This window comes from Mytilus californianus, unplaced genomic scaffold (assembly GCF_021869535.1).
Source record: "Mytilus californianus isolate M0D057914Y unplaced genomic scaffold, xbMytCali1.0.p SCAF_8, whole genome shotgun sequence".
Classification (NCBI taxonomy): Eukaryota; Metazoa; Mollusca; class Bivalvia; order Mytilida; family Mytilidae; genus Mytilus; species Mytilus californianus.
Genome location: NW_026262734.1, coordinates 75871208 through 75890946, shown reverse-complemented (window position 1 = coordinate 75890946; position 19739 = coordinate 75871208). Strand labels below are relative to the sequence as shown.

Here is a 19739-nt window from a genome sequence, read left to right as displayed (position 1 = left end):
TTCCGTGGAGTGCAAAATAAATAGGATACTTTGGTTAATTGAAGTAAACTATACAACACAGAGCAGAACTCAAATTGGAGATGCAGATTATATATAAAGGGTTAAACATACATTAAGGATATCATCTACCAGGTGATATTGAAGATCTTTTTTTCCAAGGAGTTGTTGATCAAACATTTTTTGAAATGTCGAAATTGAAGATTAGATCTTTGTCCATAAATTACAGCATAAATAAATCCAAGGAGGAAAATGATATTTCATATTTAGAAAGTATTATGAATCATTCTTCAAATGATGAGGTTCAAAAATATTTATTTGAGGAAAAAAAAATTGAACTAGTAAAATTGTCGAAAAGAAAAGGTTAAAGGCATTGCTGCTTAGATCATGTGCTAACTGGCATAAGAAATAACAAAAATACCGAACTCCAAGGAAAATTAAAATCGGAAAGTCCCTTATCAAATGACAATATCAAAAGCTCAAACACACCAAACGAAAGGAAAACAACTGCATGTCATATTCCATAACTTGGTGCAGGCATTTCCTTATGTAGAAACTGGTGGATTAAACCTGTTTTTTTTTTAGCTAGCTAAGCCACCACTTGTATGACAGTCGCATAAAAGTTTTCAAATTATTTTTTTTTAAACGAAACTAAGAGCTGAAAAAGGTCAACATATATCAGAGCAATTAAACATTCTGATGGAACAACGATTTTTTTTTATAGAAATGTGTACACTAGCAGAAAATGAAATCGCGATGAATATGTCCCAACTTAAAAATTTCATTGTTCACTTTCAAATTTTAATTTTTAGGGATTTAATTTTCATAAGATTTGAACTGTATTACCGAAATTAATTTTGCCCATAAGATTAAAGAGGTCACTACAATTCTGGAAGGCTGGCACTATCGTAAACTCACGTTATTGGGGAAAATCACAGTAATTATATCACTTGCTGTTTCATAATTGGTCATCACACTCCAGGTTAACAGAACTCACTTTATTATTTTATGATTTTATATGGAATGGAAAACAAGACAGAATTAAGGGTAACACGCTTATTGGTAATAATTCACACGGCTGATAATATGGTACATTTTCATTTCTTAAATTCTAGTATTTGAATATCAGCTGAATAAAAAGACTGCCGTCAAACCCTGATGGTTGCTAGCAGCAGTTGCTACTGGCAGACCTTATACAGTATGGAGATACAAGAGTTTTACATCTACAGAAAGAAAAGCTGATTGAGATTTCTCAAAGATGTAAAAATTCTTTCTTAAAGGATGTTTTAGTCTGCTTTACTTTTGCAAAATACCTAAAACTTGGCGAAGAAACCATTGAACGCCTGTTTTTTAAATGCACAATATCTTTTCAATTGTGGCAGTCTTTTTCAAATATTGTAAAAAAAGTTATAAACTTGGTTCTCAAAAAGGAGAATGTGTTTCTTGGTTGCAAACATGAAAGTTATCTGTTAGTCATAATTACAAAGAATTATATATATAAATGTAAATGAAATGAAACAAAACCAAATATGGTTGAGTTAAAGAATAGAATAAGAATAAAGAAATACCAATTTCTTGAATATCATATTGCAAAAAAAAAGTCCAAGTTTGTGAAAAAATTTGGTCTCCTTTACAGGTAATATTTATTTAATATCGTTTCATATTATCTATTTTTTAGTTAAGTGAAAACAAAAATGTATAGACTATGAGCAAAGTTGTATGCTTGTCTTTGAAATAATTGTTTTAAAAAGTAAGTCCTGATACATATTGTAGCAAAACAGATGAGTGAAAAGTATTAGAATTGTATGAGAGAAAGTCAGAGAGAGGGTTTAATCAAATATTTATATATATAACCTTAAATACTATAATTATTGTTAAATTAGTCCAATTAGTCAGCGATACATATTGAATACTGCATTATTTTTTTTATTTAACCCCTTGATACCTTTGTCAGGTGGTAATGTATGGGGGTATGTGAAATCCTGACTATTGAAAAATAAATAAAAGTTAAAAAAACGAAAAAAACAAAACAAAAGGTTGATAACTTAAAACTGAGCATCGCGAACCCCCACCAAAAACTGGGGGAGATCTCGGGTGCCCTTGAAGGGCGAGCAGATCCTGCTCCACATGTTGCACCCGTCGTGTTGCGCAGTTAAGTACAAACCCGGTGAAAGTCTATCTCGATAGGTCACACGGGGATTTAACTAAAATATTTCTGATCACATGACGAAAGTCATGGATGCCGAATAATGCAATCCTTTGGAAAATTCTGTGTATCTTAGACCAAATTGACCAACAATGACATTTTCAAACAAATTCGTTGTTCGAAGTAAATTTACGTATTGTCTTTACATAAATTCCGATTTTTACAAAAAACATGTAAAATTTGCAATACTGCATCAAAATTGTTTTCAACAGAAACGTAATAACTGAATTACCCTGTCAGCGCACCCGGTCTCACTTCTTTTGGTGTACATGTGATGCCCTCAATCTTTTTGTTTAACTTGATTTGTTTTAATTTATTTATGGATTTGAACATCGATAAACTGATGTTGCCTAAATTGACATATTTATTTTAAAGCTATATGTATAACATTTGGAAAAAATTTTAAAAGTTTTTTCCATTAAGACTATAATATTCATATTCCCGTAGATTATCGAAAACGTTCCTTTTACGTTCCTGCAAGTAACAAAAAATACAGGAAAAGTTGGCCATGACTCTCACATAAATCACTTCTTTAATACGATATATCTTTTTAAATGTGTGCAATGAACAATTTAAAAGTTTGCTTGTTTGTTTTAAGGAATGGCGAACTCATTATTACGGCATAGTTTCATGCAATGATGGTTATACTAAGCCAATCAAATTCTTGAACAGGTAAAAAGGGAATGACCGATGAAACCTGCTTAACTAGTTCATTTCTATGTAAACGGTTACATTTTTTTGCACTAAGTACACAATCAAAAAGGGACTAGGTTGAAATGACGATACTAAAATAAAACAGTATGCGGAGCTCAATATGTCTTTTGATTTTTATTCTTTGGATAGCTGCCACAACAATGTTCACTTATTTTTTCGTTTATGCATATAGAAAACGTGATAAAAATTTGGGCGGAATGAATTCATTATTTTTCAGACGGTAACGAAGTGAAACAAGTGAAACGAATATTATGTAATGCAGCAAAAATCAATATACATTTAACACTGACATATCTCCCAATTGCTTTAATTAGTAATAGAGAGTTTATATTCATATTTCCCTTTATCATTATGTCAAAGCTAAAGAAGAGCAATGAACTTTTAAACTGAGGTCAAAGTATAATAGAAAATGTCGGATACACATGTACACCATATAATGAATGAGCATACCCAATTTGTCAACCTACATGGTAATGTTTTTGAAAAAGACCTTTCAAAACTTTTATTCTGACTAATTTGGTGCGAAAATGAAAAGAAGGTCATATTATATCCTTTTGGAAACGACTAAGGAAATCGATAGCTAGGAAAAACTTCTAAATATCTGATGTCATTGTCAAATTTTGGAGCTACATTGACCAATCATCACCAATCAATCAAACAAACTTCGAGAAGGCATATTGTAGTAGAATTTTCAAATATGCATCTGAATTGTAACATTCAATACTACGGTACTGACATGCTTTATAACGCACATCTTTGCTAAAATTTTCCGTTTTTAAATTTGTAAAGTATAAAGAAACTAATGTTTCAACACCCTCAAGCAAAGTTGACCTTAGATTGATTTTGCTATTATTTAAGGTAGCCTTTTATCACACAGCTCTTCAACTGTTTCCGTTCGTATGAAACCTTGGCTTTCAAATATTCGGCTTTGAGTGTTCCTGATGAAGGTAAACCCAGAAATACGTTTCGGACACATGATATTTATAAAGCGTTGTTTTCATTCTTTCACTGATATTCAATGTTGTGCATATTCTCCAAATCCTCTAATTTAACCACAATTTTCTGTATGATACGGACAATTTAAATTGGATATAATATGTTTTTCACTGTGATATTTTTATTTTCTACTTAACAAAATATCATTTCATACAATGATATATCCTTAAAAAGCATGAAACTACTATAACACATAATGCAATTGCGATGGATGTCTTACTCTCCATAACAATATTCATACAAAAGCAAAAATGTCTTGTAAATTAAATGAACCTTGCTAAAACATAGCACCTCAGGTTTCTTATGCATTTGACATTAACATACAATTAACTATTTGACTTCATATGAAACTGGAAAAAACATAAATCTTGTAAAAAAAAAAGAAAGTGGAATCAGTCAAAAAATATAATTATATACTCAAAATGAGACATTCTATCAAAACAGAGGGATTAATTATAACAGGGAATAAACTTTCACAGATTGTACCTGTAATGATGGAAATAAAAAAAAATGTGTTTTTTTGTGTATTTAAATAACTACTCCATATTCCTTTACAGATTTTGACCCTCACAGAACATGACAAATTATAAACTTTGATCGTTTGAAGATATGTGGTATGAAAATTAAAAATATACTTGCTCACTCATTATCACTTTGGTGTTTTGTATCTGCAAGATAGTCGAATGATATTAATCATCAAACGCCTACTTTTTCGCTAGCGTTAGCATCAAATTACAATCATATGTCAAATTGAATATAGAGCTTTCACAAGCGTCAATTGAAAAAAAAACAACATAACTACATGATACATTAACGTAATGTTAGCAAAAATAATTATTGTAAATTTTCGTGTAATGGTGCCCCTTTCAATACCTCAAGAAAGCCAAAGTTAAAGTTGGTTTCAGTACATATCGCCCTTATTTCGTCATTACGTTTGTTTCGGTTTTGCCTCAATCATGTTTTCTCTAAATTGTTATATGTGTTCCGTTCAAACTGTTGGTTCAGCATCTTCTATTTGAAATGTTAGTATTATTTATTTGAATTTTTTTTTCTTTTCCAAAAGTAATTCTTTTGAAGTGAAATATTGTCTCTTTTTTTTTTTTATTAAGTACACTACGGAAATTCAGCATTTGAAAATTTACTAAGTAGAACCATATATTAAACAATTTCTAAAAAAATATGCAATATTTCCAGTCAACTAAGCTTTTACCTATGAAGCCTTTGTAAGAAAAATTGTCAGTTGGCACACGAGCTCAGTATAAGATTCAAAGGACTATCAAATTCTGTTGTTTACACAAGTATGTAAATGGAGTTGTAAAATTATAATTTTGATTGTTCATGTTAACCATTTTGTTTCTTCATTACGGTTGGCAATAAACCTGAAAGTATAAAAATGACTAAAGGTAAATGCAATAAAAAAAAGTTTTGGTCGCATGGGTACCCGATTAAAAGGTTATTAAAGAAAATGATGTCATTGTCCTTAAATTAGCATCTTCATTTACTAAAATGATCTAACATGAAAATAAGGAAACTATCCACCAATGCAAGAACCAAATGACAAGAATTTAAACAACCATTACCTGTGCGGCCTTCAACAATGAGCTATCATACCACATCTTAATTGCTATTTCATGTTCCATTCTTAATTGTTTTGCAACAGCAGGACATATTAAAAATCTTTTATAAAACGACAGATAACTGACAGGTTATTTTATTGGATTTCAAATACATCGTTGCTTGTGTTTTGTGCTGGGCCAGGTTATAGGGATTAAATGTTGTTCATATATCTTGCTATAAAAGAGACTGTTAGCAAAGAAACCTCATGGATTTTAAAACATGCAAAGCATAAACCTTTTAAAGATAGAAAAAAGATGATTTTTGTATCTCATATGTATTCGTTACCTTTTGCCTTAGTTGCCATGACATTTTTCACCCCAATTGCAGTACGTAATATTCTTTTGTGCATCAACTCCCGAACACCAAATTCAATGGTACAGCCGAACATTGTTAACAAACCCAGATATCCAATACACTTTCCATATCTTCTATTTGTTTTATCTGCAGAAAAAAAATTTGCTAAACAATTAATTCCAATTCTAGTGAAAACAAAGATAAATATTTTTTCTTCCTGATCAATATACTTGAGGACAAAAATGAAATACTTTTTTTTTGGGGTCAAATCTTAACTGTCTTTTAACCTCGCCATGGAAAAGGTTTCTCCATAGGACAAACTTAGAGGACACATTTCTTTTACTGCTGCTGGATGTTTAACAATATTAACGACCCAATATAATTACATAAACGGTACCAATTTTGCTGCACCAGATGCGCATTTCGACAATCAATGTCTCTTCAGTGATGTTCGAGGCCAAAATATTTGAAAATCCAAAGCTTATTAAAAAGATGAAGAGCTATACACCAAAAAGGACAAAAAAGTAAAGCTAAATCCGGGCAAGGAATCAGAGCTTATCATGAGGTAGATACATTCCTTAATTTTTAATAATTTCCAACATTTTGTAACTGCAAATTTAATAACACAAAATCCATATTTTCATGACCGTACCGAAGTACTGGCTACTGGGCTGGTGATACCCTCGGGGACTATCAGTCCACCAGCAGAGGCATCGACCCAGTGGTAGTTATAACATAAACGGTACCAATTTTGCTGCACCAGATGCGCATTTCGACAATCAATGTCTCTTCAGTGATGCTCGAGGCCAAAATATTTGAAAATCCAAAGCTTATTAAAAAGATGAAGAGTTATAAATCAAAAAGGACAAAAGAGTAAAGCCAAATCCGGGCAAGGAATCAGAGCTTTGCATGCAATTCAACATACCATCACTACAGTAACCATATACATAAGTCACTTGTCCTAAAATCCATACCCCTCCAGCTGAAGCACAGATTTTCTGAAATTAGACATGAGTATAAAACGTAGAAAAAAAAAATGTTCATCTGGCTTTTTATTTAATGGCGAAAAAAGGATGAGTATATATTATTAGGCGTGACAAAATGATAACTCTAATCCATAAAAAAATTATAAATTCATCATTCTCTTCACTATGAAAGCTTACACCGCATCTATGAAAGTGTTTTTTAGGAACTTGAATGGAAATATATAAGACTATGCAATGAAAAGCTAGATAAAGATCACAACGGCAACATGTTAAAAAAATTAAGTTAATAATTAGTCAAACATTTCTGAAGATATGAAATCAAGTATGATCTCCAAAACTGTGACGTACAACTAATGTATGTAGACTCAAGTGATAAATCAGTATTATTAAAAACAGAATTGAAATACAATATAGACATGAATCAAGAAATCTTTACATATGGAAGATGATAAAACAAGGTTTATTTCCAGCACAGAAAATTTCAAATATGCTGTCTTTTTAAAAGGCCTGTTACCAAATTGATTATTATTATTGGTATTGCCATATTTATAAATTAACTGTTCACAAAACTTCCTCTTGAATTGTTAGAAATACTAAGCATTTTCTATCCCCAAAATAGATTACCATGGCTGTAATTGGCTCAATCTTTTTTTTGTTTTCAATGCATTTCAACCTACTGGTAGTTCTCTATTTGAGATTTTAACTTTTTTTATTCTAGCGTCACTGATGAGTCTTTTGTAGACAAAAAGCGCGTCTGGTGTGAAAATTATAAGCCTGGTATCTTTGATGAGTTTGTGAGTTTAAAAACAATAAATATGGAAAAAGTGTATAATGTTATGTTATCTACTTACGGGACGCTGTAAACCTCCAACAAACAACACCATCAGGAATACAGGATAACCCTCCAATCTATAAAAAGGAGATGATGTTCAAATAATGAAGTTATCTTTTTTGGGTTTTGTTCCCAGCGCGTAGCTCCGTGAAGGATACGGCTACACATCAATTATCAGTTACCGTTCGAGAGAAAGCTTTTTTTTCTTCATACTTAATTATTTGGCGTCCTATTCACTTGGCCATGGTATATCGTCAGTTTAATTTGACAATGTTTCACTGGAGTTATGCGACTTCCTGTTGTTTTTTTTAGTATTGTTACAATTACAACTTTGGAACTCAACTCCTCTGAGTCCTTTTATCGTATACTCGTATACTTATTAGGATTGTTTGCAATCATGTGTAAACCTTATTGCACCGCAATTTTATGAGTATTGTGACATATTGTGAAACATTGGGCAAACGACTTCTCTTGAGTCCGTTTAGCAGAAAGTTGTCATACTTGGTACTGTTGTGTTGAATCGTTTGCAATTGACTTGATTTAATAACTTCCATGTAAACAGCAACCCTCTATCCAAGAAATGTGTTATAGGGATAGGAAATGCAAGCTCTGGAATATCATATCAATTGGGAGATATATACTACATAAGCAGGTACTGCTTGAATGTTGCTTCACATAAATGGTAAGTTCACAATTTGTATATTTTATATACTTATAAATGAGCCTTATGCGAGTTTAGTAATATAATTTTAATTAAATTACGAGATTTGATATCAAGCGATATCCAATTGTCATGAGTTGTTAATATAAATACGAATATGTGGTATGAGTGCCAATGAGACAGCTCTCCATTCAAGTCACAATATAAAAAAGTTAACAAGTATAGGTTAAAATACGTTACCCTATTTCTCTTATTGGCAATGTTATCGTTATGTGTAACCCTCTTGATTACCAGTAGTTTTATATGTGCCAGAAAATACGACAGCTGGACGTCAATGACTTCATCCGATAGTAGCCTTCGCGCCCTAATGACGTTACATTTGGGATCCATTGACGAAAAATATTACACTATTTTGTTTTTGAAAAAAAACCAACAATCTCTGCACTCGGGGATATCACTTTACCACTTTACCACGAGACCAAAGAGTCGGTTTAAAAATCATTTTTACATATAAATGGAGAGAAAAACTTTTCAACATTAAGAAACTTATAAACAAGGGAACTTTAATCTCAAAATCATTTCAGATGTCTTTAATGTTATGATGACTGTTTAGTGCTCCATTATATTTAAGCAGTGATGGACAGGGTGTAGCTTCTAGGAATTGATACAAATAGTTTATGCTGATTTTTACGTTTGTGTGATAATTGTACTGAAGAGATTTTGACTCTAATTTAACTTGAATGCAATCCACTTGAAATTAAGTCACCTGCTTACATAACTATTTGTTTTGAAAAAATAAAAAAAATAAAACTGAAATAAACACATTTTTTGGCATTTGTTTTTCAGAAAGAGTACACAACTCCTTCCTGTCAAGTGCATGGCAAAGACAAATGAATTATCATTTCTTTTCTTGGCTTTCAAGTTGGCCAAAAAAGACTGATTGAATTCATACCTGCTGCAATTGAGGTGACCAAACTACCAGGAGACAACCGAAATTATTGATTAAAAAAATTACAAAATTGCAAATAAATAATCAATGAAGAAACCAGTGTCTTGCGCAGGTAAATGGATATATACTACAAACTATTTTAATGATGCAATCATCACAAAATTATTTATACGTACATGTTCTGATGGGCTCTAACAACACAGTTCAGTTTTTCTTTCCCGGGATGATACAGACTTGGGTACTGAAAGAAGAAAACGTAGAGTGTTAATTTGTTTTTTATGTTACTTCTGTGTTAGTTTTGTTGCTGTACACAAATATTAGTTTACCTAAGTATGTTTACATTAAATTTAAATATAGTTTGAGGCAAAAAAATATTCAGCTTGTTATTATTTGCACAGAGCTGGTGCGGTATATGATTTAACATTGCCTTTCAACGTTGAAATACTTAAATCATTCAGGTGTTTTTAACTGCCAAATATTTTCCGTTAAACAAATAACCCAACAGTATATATATATATATATATATTCCATCTTCATGCCTTATATATCATATACTGTTTTACGACGCTAGATAAAAACTGACGAGGAAAGGTAACACCCGGCCACCGAAAGCTTGATTTTATCGAGCCAAGGTGGTCGAGTGGTCTAGCGCGCCAGGCATAGTGCAAGACGATTTGGTGCCACGATATCTCAGTAGCAGGAGTTCGAATCCCGGGCAGGGAAGATAAAAAATTTGCTTCCGGAAATTTACAGATCTAACATTGTTTGGTTGTCATTTAGACGAATTATATATATATATATATATATATATATATATATATAAACAAGTCTAAATTGAAAACAACGTTCAAACCTATGATTGCGTTGGATAAAAACCGCAATTTTTATACGTGTGCATGTAAAACAAATTTCTTGGTAGAGGGGTCTAAATACAGCACAAACAACATTTTCCAAAAGACCAAAATAGTGAAAAAGTATATTTTAACAAAACGCATTTGACTAACAGGTCGAACAACGGATGTTCTTAAACCCTGCTGACTGCCATTGGCGATTGCCAAATAAATTGATCACCAGTACAAAATGGATCTTAATATTAATTTAATACCAAACAGAATATCCGGATTTCGACAATTAATGTCTCTTCAGTGATGTTAGGGATCGAAACGGTATTTGGAAGGCCATATAATTTACCTCAATTTAGGATAGACTCTTGAATTTTAAAGAGTCGAAATAGGATGAACGGATCATATAAACCCGAAGGAAAATATAATACAAGCCCAAACGGAAAAATATAAACAAGTCTCAATTGAAAACAACGTTCAAACCTATGATTGCGTTGGATAAAAACCGCAATTTTTATACCTGTGCATGTAAAACAAATTTCTTGGTAGAGGGGTCTAAATACAGCACAAACAACATTTTCCAAAAGACCAAAATAGTGAAAAGTATATTTTAACAAAACGCATTTGACCAACAGGTCGAACAACGGATGTTCTTAAACCCTGCTGACTGCCATTGGCGATTGCCAAATAAATTGATCACCAGTACAAAATGGATCTTAATATTAATTTAATACCAAACAGAATATCCGGATTTCGACAATTAATGTCTCTTCAGTGATGTTAGGGATCGAAACGGTATTTGGAAGGCCATATAATTTACCTCAATTTAAGATAGACTCTTGAATTTTAAAGAGTCGAAATAGGATGAACGGATCATATAAACCCGAAGGAAAATATAATACAAGCCCAAACGGAACAATATAAACAAGTCTCAATTGAAAACAACGTTCAAACCTATGATTGCGTTGGATAAAAACCGCAATTTTTATACGTGTGCATGTAAAACAAATTTCTTGGTAGAGGGGTCTAAATACAGCACAAACAACATTTTCCAAAAGACCAAAATAGTGAAAAAGTATATTTTAACATCACTGAAGAGACATTAATTGTCGAAATCCGGATATTCTGTTTGGTATTAAATTAATATTAAGATCCATTTTGTACTGGTGATCAATTTATTTGGCAATCGCCAATGGCAGTCAGCAGGGTTTAAGAACATCCGTTGTTCGACCTGTTAGTCAAATGCGTTTTGTTAAAATATACTTTTTCACTATTTTGGTCTTTTGGAAAATGTTGTTTGTGCTGTATATATATACATATATATATATATTGCAGATCAGCTGTGCGATTTGAGTGATTCATCAAGTTACGAATACAATGTGTACCAATAACTTCGAATAAATGAAATTTTAGAGAATTGTCCACCACCAGATAACATTTTTAATGGATGTATGTAAACATTTCGTAGAATAATCATTGTGCACTTATTAAACTCTTTGATATCAAATTCATAACTTTCATATTTTGACCTGCGGAGAATGGTAACACCTATTTTGTATTTAGGTGTGGTTTCAAGTCATATGCTAATATGATTTGTATTGTCGTATGATTAAGCTTTTTCAAAGCCTTTGTAACTGGTTAGTATAACATGAAGAGTGTTTTTTTTATAAACTGACCTGGGATTTGTAGAAGAAAATTAGACGGATTTAAAAATAAAGAAAAGTAAACTGACGACAACACTAAAAAAAATTGCTTTATTGGTCAGGTCAGTAATACGATCTAATATAAGTATTATTAACACAGAATAATTTGTTGCTGTTTTTCTTGCCATGATCCGTATTGAAATATTCTATAAATGTTTTAATTATTATACAATAAATATCCATACTTCGATATCTTTAACTTTTCTTCTCGTATTAAAAACTCTGAACATCGTCCACTGTAGGAGGAGTGCACTTCCAACTCCTGTCAAAACTACATATCCATACCCTTGTGGAAACTTTGAAACCACTGCCATCTTTTAAAAAAAAAATTGTTAATATTGCTTTTTAAAATGTTAATTGAAAGTATGCCATACTCGAATTTCATATATTTTTTTTGCAACAGTGTTTTTGTAGGTAATTAAATTTAACAAATTTACACCCAACACCAGTCAAGACGACTTATTTTTATTCTCTTGGGGAAAAATGAAAACACATTATACAATTCATGCGTTATAAAACTGCCTAAATGACTGTGAATGTTTAAAGCATCTAAATATAACAACTCTAGCCCTTCTACGACTATTCTGTAAGCAGAATTCTTTTTGAAAACTAACCATTGTATCAAAACTTTACATTGATTTAAAAACATACTTATGAATCGTGAGAAATATACGATAAAAAATTATATAATTTCTATCGGTTAAAAACCCTTTTGCTCTCAATGGTGGATGACTTACCTGAAATAAACACAAATATCAAAAACGCTTTTAAATGAATGCAGTCTACACAGAATCAAAAATTGTGTCAAGCTTTGGTAAAGATTTGGTTAAAGCAAGCTTCACTTGATACCGAAACGCATAGACGTATTAACGAAATCAATATGTGTACCATACTATATATTTACCGGTCTTAAACAGGCATATAAAAATCAGCCAAAAATGAGCAAGGGAAAATAAATCAAAATGCTGAATTATTTTGTACAATGTTGGACAATAAAAAAGTGTTACAAACATTACCGAACTCCAATGTAAATTCAAAAAGGGGGAAGTCCATAAAAACTGACAAAATCAAACTGTAGACTATGTCAACCAACAGAACGAACGGAAAACAACGGCCATATTAATGAGTTGGCACAGGCATTTTCCGGAACAAAGAATCATATAGAGAAATGGAGAAGGCAGTCATTTTCGGTTTATTATTTTTAGATAGTAATGGAAAAGCCAATCAATAATTTAAAAGAATATTTATAATGCTTAAAGTTTTCTCTCGTCACTTGTATAATATTCATATGCATTTATTGTAACTGTTTTATTCTCTACACTGTTTTATTCTCTACGGGAAACAAGTTTGCTATTATTCATAATTATTTTGAAGTTAATCGGATTGACAAGTCATCATCCATTATCCCGAATTTGCAATTTACTTGTCCGCTCTTGGACAGTGTTGGACTGATAGTCCCGAGATTATCCCTATAGCTCAGTAGTCAGTGCCTACGTTCTGACATGATTCATAACATATACAAGTAATACATTATTCGTTGAAAAATATTAAAATATAAATTACAGGAACAACAGTTCTCATGGTACTCTGACAACACACAGACTCTTAACTGCTTTACACGTGTTATCTGTATTAGTAATGTTTACTGTTGTAATATAATATCTTGATGTGTAACTTGTAATAAAGTGTAGTTTGAAATAAGTCTTGAATGAATACAGACCTATATATATATATGCCCCATGCCAGAATATAACACCATTGTATACCTTGCTGAAATCTGTTAGCAGCATATGGCAAAGAAAGGAAATCGATGAATATTTTAGACAGGGATTCCGGAAAACATTAGATAGTTTGTTCTTTTATGCTTTAAAATGCTTAACGTGGCTAACTTTCAGTTGCCGATATGAACTTTGTAACGGGTATTAAGATGATCAAAGAAGCCAGATCATTTAATTTCATATTCAGATATATTGATGATGTTCTTTCCATTAACAATCCAAACTTTTCTGATTGGGTTCCAATAGCATATCCTCCAGAACTAGAAATTAAAGAAACAAAAGACACGGCTTCCTCCGACTAATTTTTAGACATATACCTCGAATTTGACATAAGCGGTCATCTCAGTACCAGAATCTATGACAAACCAGACGATTTCAATTTTGAAATTATCAATTTCTTCCACCTTAGTAGCCATATACCACTTTCACCTGAATATGAGATATACATTTTCTAACTCATTCAGTTTTCAAGAGCTTGCAGCTGCTACTCAGACTTTATAAAACGTCGAGCAGAAAGTTGATGAATCAGGGTGATGTCAAAGAACGTCTCGTTCTTTTTCTAAAAAAGTTCACCAGAAGACGCAAAGACCTTGTTGATATATTCTGTATCAACTTCAAAAATAATACATGATGGTCTTGAAGTAAAGATTGTAGGTACTGACGTTGTTTATCGTCTTAATTACGTGTTATAGTGTTCTTCTATGTGTCTTTGTAAATTACCAACCTTGAATGTTTAATCCATTTTTTTGTAATATACTTTTGGCGTGGCTCGGTTCCGGCCATTGTGTAATTGTGCTATAGTATTTTTTTTTTGTATTATTTTATTTCATTTTTGCTTATACACTTTGTCTATATGCAATTTTGTTTTTTGTTGTTGACATATTTGTTTGTTGTTATTATAGTGATTAAGGTTATAACACAATGTTGACTGCAGTACCCTTATTTTTGACATTTTTACCTGTTATGTATGTTTGCTTTGTTCACACATTGTTGTCAATATAATGGAATTTATGCGACTGTCATACAGGTGAGAGGTTTAGCTAGCTATAAAACCAGGTTTAATCATTTTCTACATAAAGAAATGCATGTACCAGGTCAGGAATATGACAGTTGTTTTCCATTCATCTGATGTTTTTGAGCTTTTGATTTTTCCATTTGATAAGGGACTTTCCGCTTTGAATTTTCATTGGAGTTTTTTTGTTATTTAACTTATTAATACATTTATTACCACCGAATTTATTCCTGTTCTCGAATTTGATTTAATAAAACGTTATTCAGAACTACACATTAAAGTTATATAGGAAACAATTCACAATGTCTGGAATCATTATACATGTAATAAAGAATTAAAATTTCATGTGTATTCCTGGCTGGACGCTATCTAACTAAGTATCGACCTGACATGTGAAAACTTACATGCTTGGTTTATTTTTGTTTGGATTTTTTGTGGAATTTGTTGTTGTGTCAGTCCCACACTAAAAGATGTAGTTCCTTTTGTCTTTGTAACAATAAAAATTGTAACAATAAACTGAGAAAAAAAACAAAATTGTTTACATTAAATTATCGAAATTATTATTGTACATGTTGTGTACTCGTCTCATGCGTTATTTTTAGAACGACCTTTTAAATGTGGATGTAGCATTATGTGTACGTCTAGGACGATTAACCGTAATTTATAGATTTAATGAAAGAGGAGCAAACTATTTTTCTTAATAACAAATATTATGTCATAATATTATCTTATGTTAATTGTCCAGAACGCCACAATAATGATCAGTTTACCTCTCCCTGTTTTCTTTACTGGTGGTAAAAAGTTGTTCAAACTGAAAGGAGACCTGGTCTCTTGCGAAGGCGGATGAATGTTCAATGTTGTGTAAAATTAAAACTTGAACGGTCTAACAAATAAACACGATAACGAGTATTTTGTCCTCTTATGTCTCGTATGTCAGAATAGTGACTTTTAAAACAATGATAAGGGGACTATCTCAGGAAATTCGGGGGAGGGGTGAACTGAATAGTTTGGCGTCAGGAAATATGAAAAAAAGCCCACGAGCCCCGTGTAATGATGTTTAGCAAAATTTAACTTAAAATTAAAAACCAGGGAAATGAGGAAAGATACCAAAATGACCAAAGAGGCAAAACACAAGACAGTTTATTCTGGCTAAAGGTCATGACATTCAAGCTGTATTTCAGGTGTAATGGAATAAATATTTGTTAAGATTTGTCAATTTAAATGCATATCTTTAGTATGATTCTATTTCAGATTAGAGAGTTCTTTCTGATGACAACTTCAATATATATTCCCCATTCAAATACCTTATTGTTGGAAAAACATTTACAAAGTAAAATACTCTCTAATCTGTTTGGATTTTGTAACTTATTAAATATTATGTTTCGATATATCATGTTGAATATTGTAATGATATTAACTTAGCTAGCTGCATGCACACAACAAAATGCATTTCAAATAAAACCTTCTCTAGTATTTCTAAATATTTTTTGTTTAATGATATTTGAGCACTCATAAAATACATAAAACAAAAATTATTTCTTAAACAGTAGTTTTTCCAAATACCAAGTATTTGAATGGTTGTATGTATGTTAACTGACTTTTTTTTCATAATGTGCTGTGTAATTTGAATTATGTGATATGTAGACAACATGACATTGATAAATAGCATTTTGTGTAGTTCCCTGCAAGTTTGCAGCAAAAAAGCAGGGAAAAAACCCAAATTTGCATACCAATACTTGCTACAGATCTACAGCAAACACCAATTTATATCTAAATGTTTGCTGCAGGTAATACCGATTCCATTTAAAATTATTCTTGGACTTTCTGCAAAGCTTCAAGTCTTCAGCAAGGTTGCATAAAAAAAGTAAAATAACAAAAAAACCGAACTCCGAGGAAAATTCTAAACGGAAAGTCACTAAGCAAACGGCAAAATCTAAAGCCCAAAACCATCAAACGAATAGACAACAACCGTCACACTCCCGACCCGGTACAGCACACCCCCCCCCCCCCGGAAATAGTCGGGCCATGAGGTCTATTTTTTAACAAAATATGAAAATTTGGAAAAACATTGATTGAATTGATCATAAGTTATTGCATGGAATGGCATAAAATGTTATTTTCCAATTTATTAAGGACCATAACTCCGGTATGACAAATTCAAATTAAAAATCGTCAATACCCAATTTTATCATCAGTAACACCATATTAAAATTGTAAAAGCATCTTAGATGAATTAAAGAATTGTTCATAAGTTTTTGCATGGAAACTGTTGGCAGCCGCCAGCGAACCCCTCGTACTCATTTTAATAACAGGATTTTCCCTGCAGAAAAAAAAACACTGTTAAAAATGTCTCAGTCATAGCTTTTTTGCAAAAATCAGCGCTGAAAAGACCAGTTTACTTTTCTAAGAAGAGCCGAACAGTGACAATGTTTTTTTTTATATAAATATGAGCTTTTTATATCACATGGTTGTATCAAGAAGCTCAGCAAAAGGCTTGGATGATACAAGGGCAACTTGTCACAATGTTGATGGGGATATTCGTCATTAATCAAGGAAATCATTGCCATCCTCAATAGGAGACTCGTGGTTAATCCAAATGCCCTATATTACAATTTGCTTTCCACTGGTTTTCGAATCTCTGTGTGGTTGTGGATAAGCTTTATAGCTTCTATAGTTACTTTCTAGAATCAGGGATCATTCATAAATAAGTTTGTGCAAATGATAGGTTATCTTGAATTGATAAAACCCTCAACTTTTAATATTGTTTCTTAATGTAAACTGTATTCAAATGCACAAAAAATCATTGGAATTTAATTCAGAAAAAAAACTAAGAGATATCAGTCATGCATGTATAAAAGAAATCTTTTTTTTTTATTTTTTAACCCATTTAGAAGTATAATATCATTTCTATAGAGTTCTTTGTTAGTTGCCATTCTAAAGTGGAAACAACACGTTATAAATTCTGAAGCGCTTTTCTTGATTTACCTTCATCAGCAACCTTAAAGCCGAATATTTGAAAGCAAAGGATGTATATGAACCGAAACAGTTGAAGAACTATATGATCAAAAAGGACTTAAAAGTAATAGCCAAATTCATCTAAGGTCAATTTTGCATTAGGGAAATGAAAACTTAGTTTCTTATTAAATCATGTCAGTGCCGAAGTAATGATTAACTGAAGGAAAATCAAACAATATTTATGAGCCGTGAATGATACCAAATGTATTACATGGATAATGACTCGATCTCCCCTACTTGCGAGGTTTATGTAGTCATCGTAGAAGAGATGATATAACGACTGAATATTTGTGTTATGCTCCTCGCCGTTCATTTAAATGAGGCTGTGTGAATAAATCGTGATCTTATTATGAAATAGAATTTGTTCGGTTATCGCAAATTGAACACTGACTTTATATCACATTTAATGCGAAAAGTTATAATTCAATTTTGTCACTCCGCACTGCAACATAAAGACAAACAGTAAGACTATGCAACCTACAATAAAGACCAAAGTTAGGCTTGAGTGTACTCATAATTGTAATTGAGTTTATCAAAATAATGTCCTTTTAATTTGAATAATTTATTTGAATAAATAGCCCTATTTCAGAAATCCCAAATTCAGAATCTCAGAAAATGTGTTAGACTATCAATAAAACATATGAAAAGTGAGATATGTTTGCCTGAAACCCACTCAGGACAAGTGGATTTAAGATACAGTATAACACTAAACGCAGGATTAATTTTAACATTAAGAATGTCTATTAAATCTATTCAGTGATGCCATTAGAATAAAAGTTTAGGGAAATTAATTTGGCGCTGTACATAGAAAATACACAAAACGTACCCTCTATGACCCCCTTAGATTTATATAAAGCAATCATTGCAAAAATTCACAGTATCGCAAATTCATTTTTATTTACTTTTTCATTGACAAATATTTCATGCATAATCAGAAAAGGTGTGTTATTTGATGTTCTTACAAAATGATATAGAAAAACTAGTAATATCATTACGGTTGAAATAAATTCAGTAATTCTTTAATGGAAAACATATTTCGGATTTTTGTACTTTCCCAAAATAGATGGACAAGTTCACCCTTATTGAATGCCAAGAAATCTTTACCTAACATTTTAGACAGAAGCAATTTCAAAGTCATTGAGATGTGCATTAAAGTTTAGTTTAGAGGGAAACAGACTGACACACTGAACACTACATATCTTTCACTAAACTATCAAAGGTCAACTACATTATATATATTTTGTCTTCTATACATGTACCATGATATCAAATCCAATATATGGCAATTGAGTTTTACAACTGAGATCATATGAAGCCCATCTGTTCATACGTTCTCACTATTACGAATCAGTCAGATTTCACACTTACGTACGTGTATCAAAATCTTTTGGCCTACAGCTGGTGTTGGAACATGATGAAAATGTCATATAAATACCTTCTTCAATCCAATTAAGGAAAAAGATGCATAAAAAAAATCAGTCCAATAAAAAGTTTTGTTAACATAAATATTTATATCATGTAATTCATTGAAAAATATTTAAATCATCGTTTTTATCTGTATGAAAATGATTTTTTGTTGGTCAAATCAGTAAAAGATATGGTTCTTCCCAGCGGCACCATTGTATCATTTTCAATGTTTAAATTCCTTTCATTTCAAAAAAATTAACTCATCTACAGCTAAGGATTTAATTTGAGGTGGCATGAATAGATTCAAATGAGGTTGAATTACTGACTTTCAAGCAAATAACACATCAGCAAGATTTTCTGGCTCATTTTGACACAAGGAATGAGCTGTCACATTTACAGCAAACTGGGTTATCTGTATTTTGAAAGGCGCTTTAAACTTTTTTAACCTGCAACATTCTATGCCTATTTTTTTATTCTATCAAGGATCACAACTCCTGAACGCTAAAATTGAAAAATCACCAATATCGATCTTTACCACCATTTTGTCATTAGTAAAACAATATTAAAATTAAAATATGATTGGTTAAACGGTTCTTAAGTCATTGCACAGAAAAGACATAAACTGCCATTTTTCAATCGATCAAGAACCATAACTTCTAAACCTCAAAAGTGAATATCATAGATATAAAACTTGACCTCCAATTTTTCATCAGTAAAAACATATCATAAT

At 31.6% G+C, this 19739-nt stretch overlaps 1 protein-coding gene across 1 annotated transcript; it reads right to left on the bottom strand.

The window, feature by feature from the left end:
* Positions 1-4304: 4304 nt before the first annotated feature.
* LOC127712485 (microsomal glutathione S-transferase 3-like) lies at positions 4305-15435 on the bottom strand. The gene is made up of 7 exons (XM_052218948.1): positions 15358-15435; positions 11983-12111; positions 9429-9493; positions 7662-7719; positions 6750-6822; positions 5816-5971; positions 4305-5292 (listed from the first exon to the last, which is right to left on the bottom strand). Exons 2-7 carry the CDS (start codon positions 12109-12111, stop codon positions 5255-5257), a joined length of 519 nt encoding a protein of 172 aa, XP_052074908.1. The 5' UTR covers positions 15358-15435; the 3' UTR covers positions 4305-5254.
* Positions 15436-19739: the final 4304 nt, after the last annotated feature.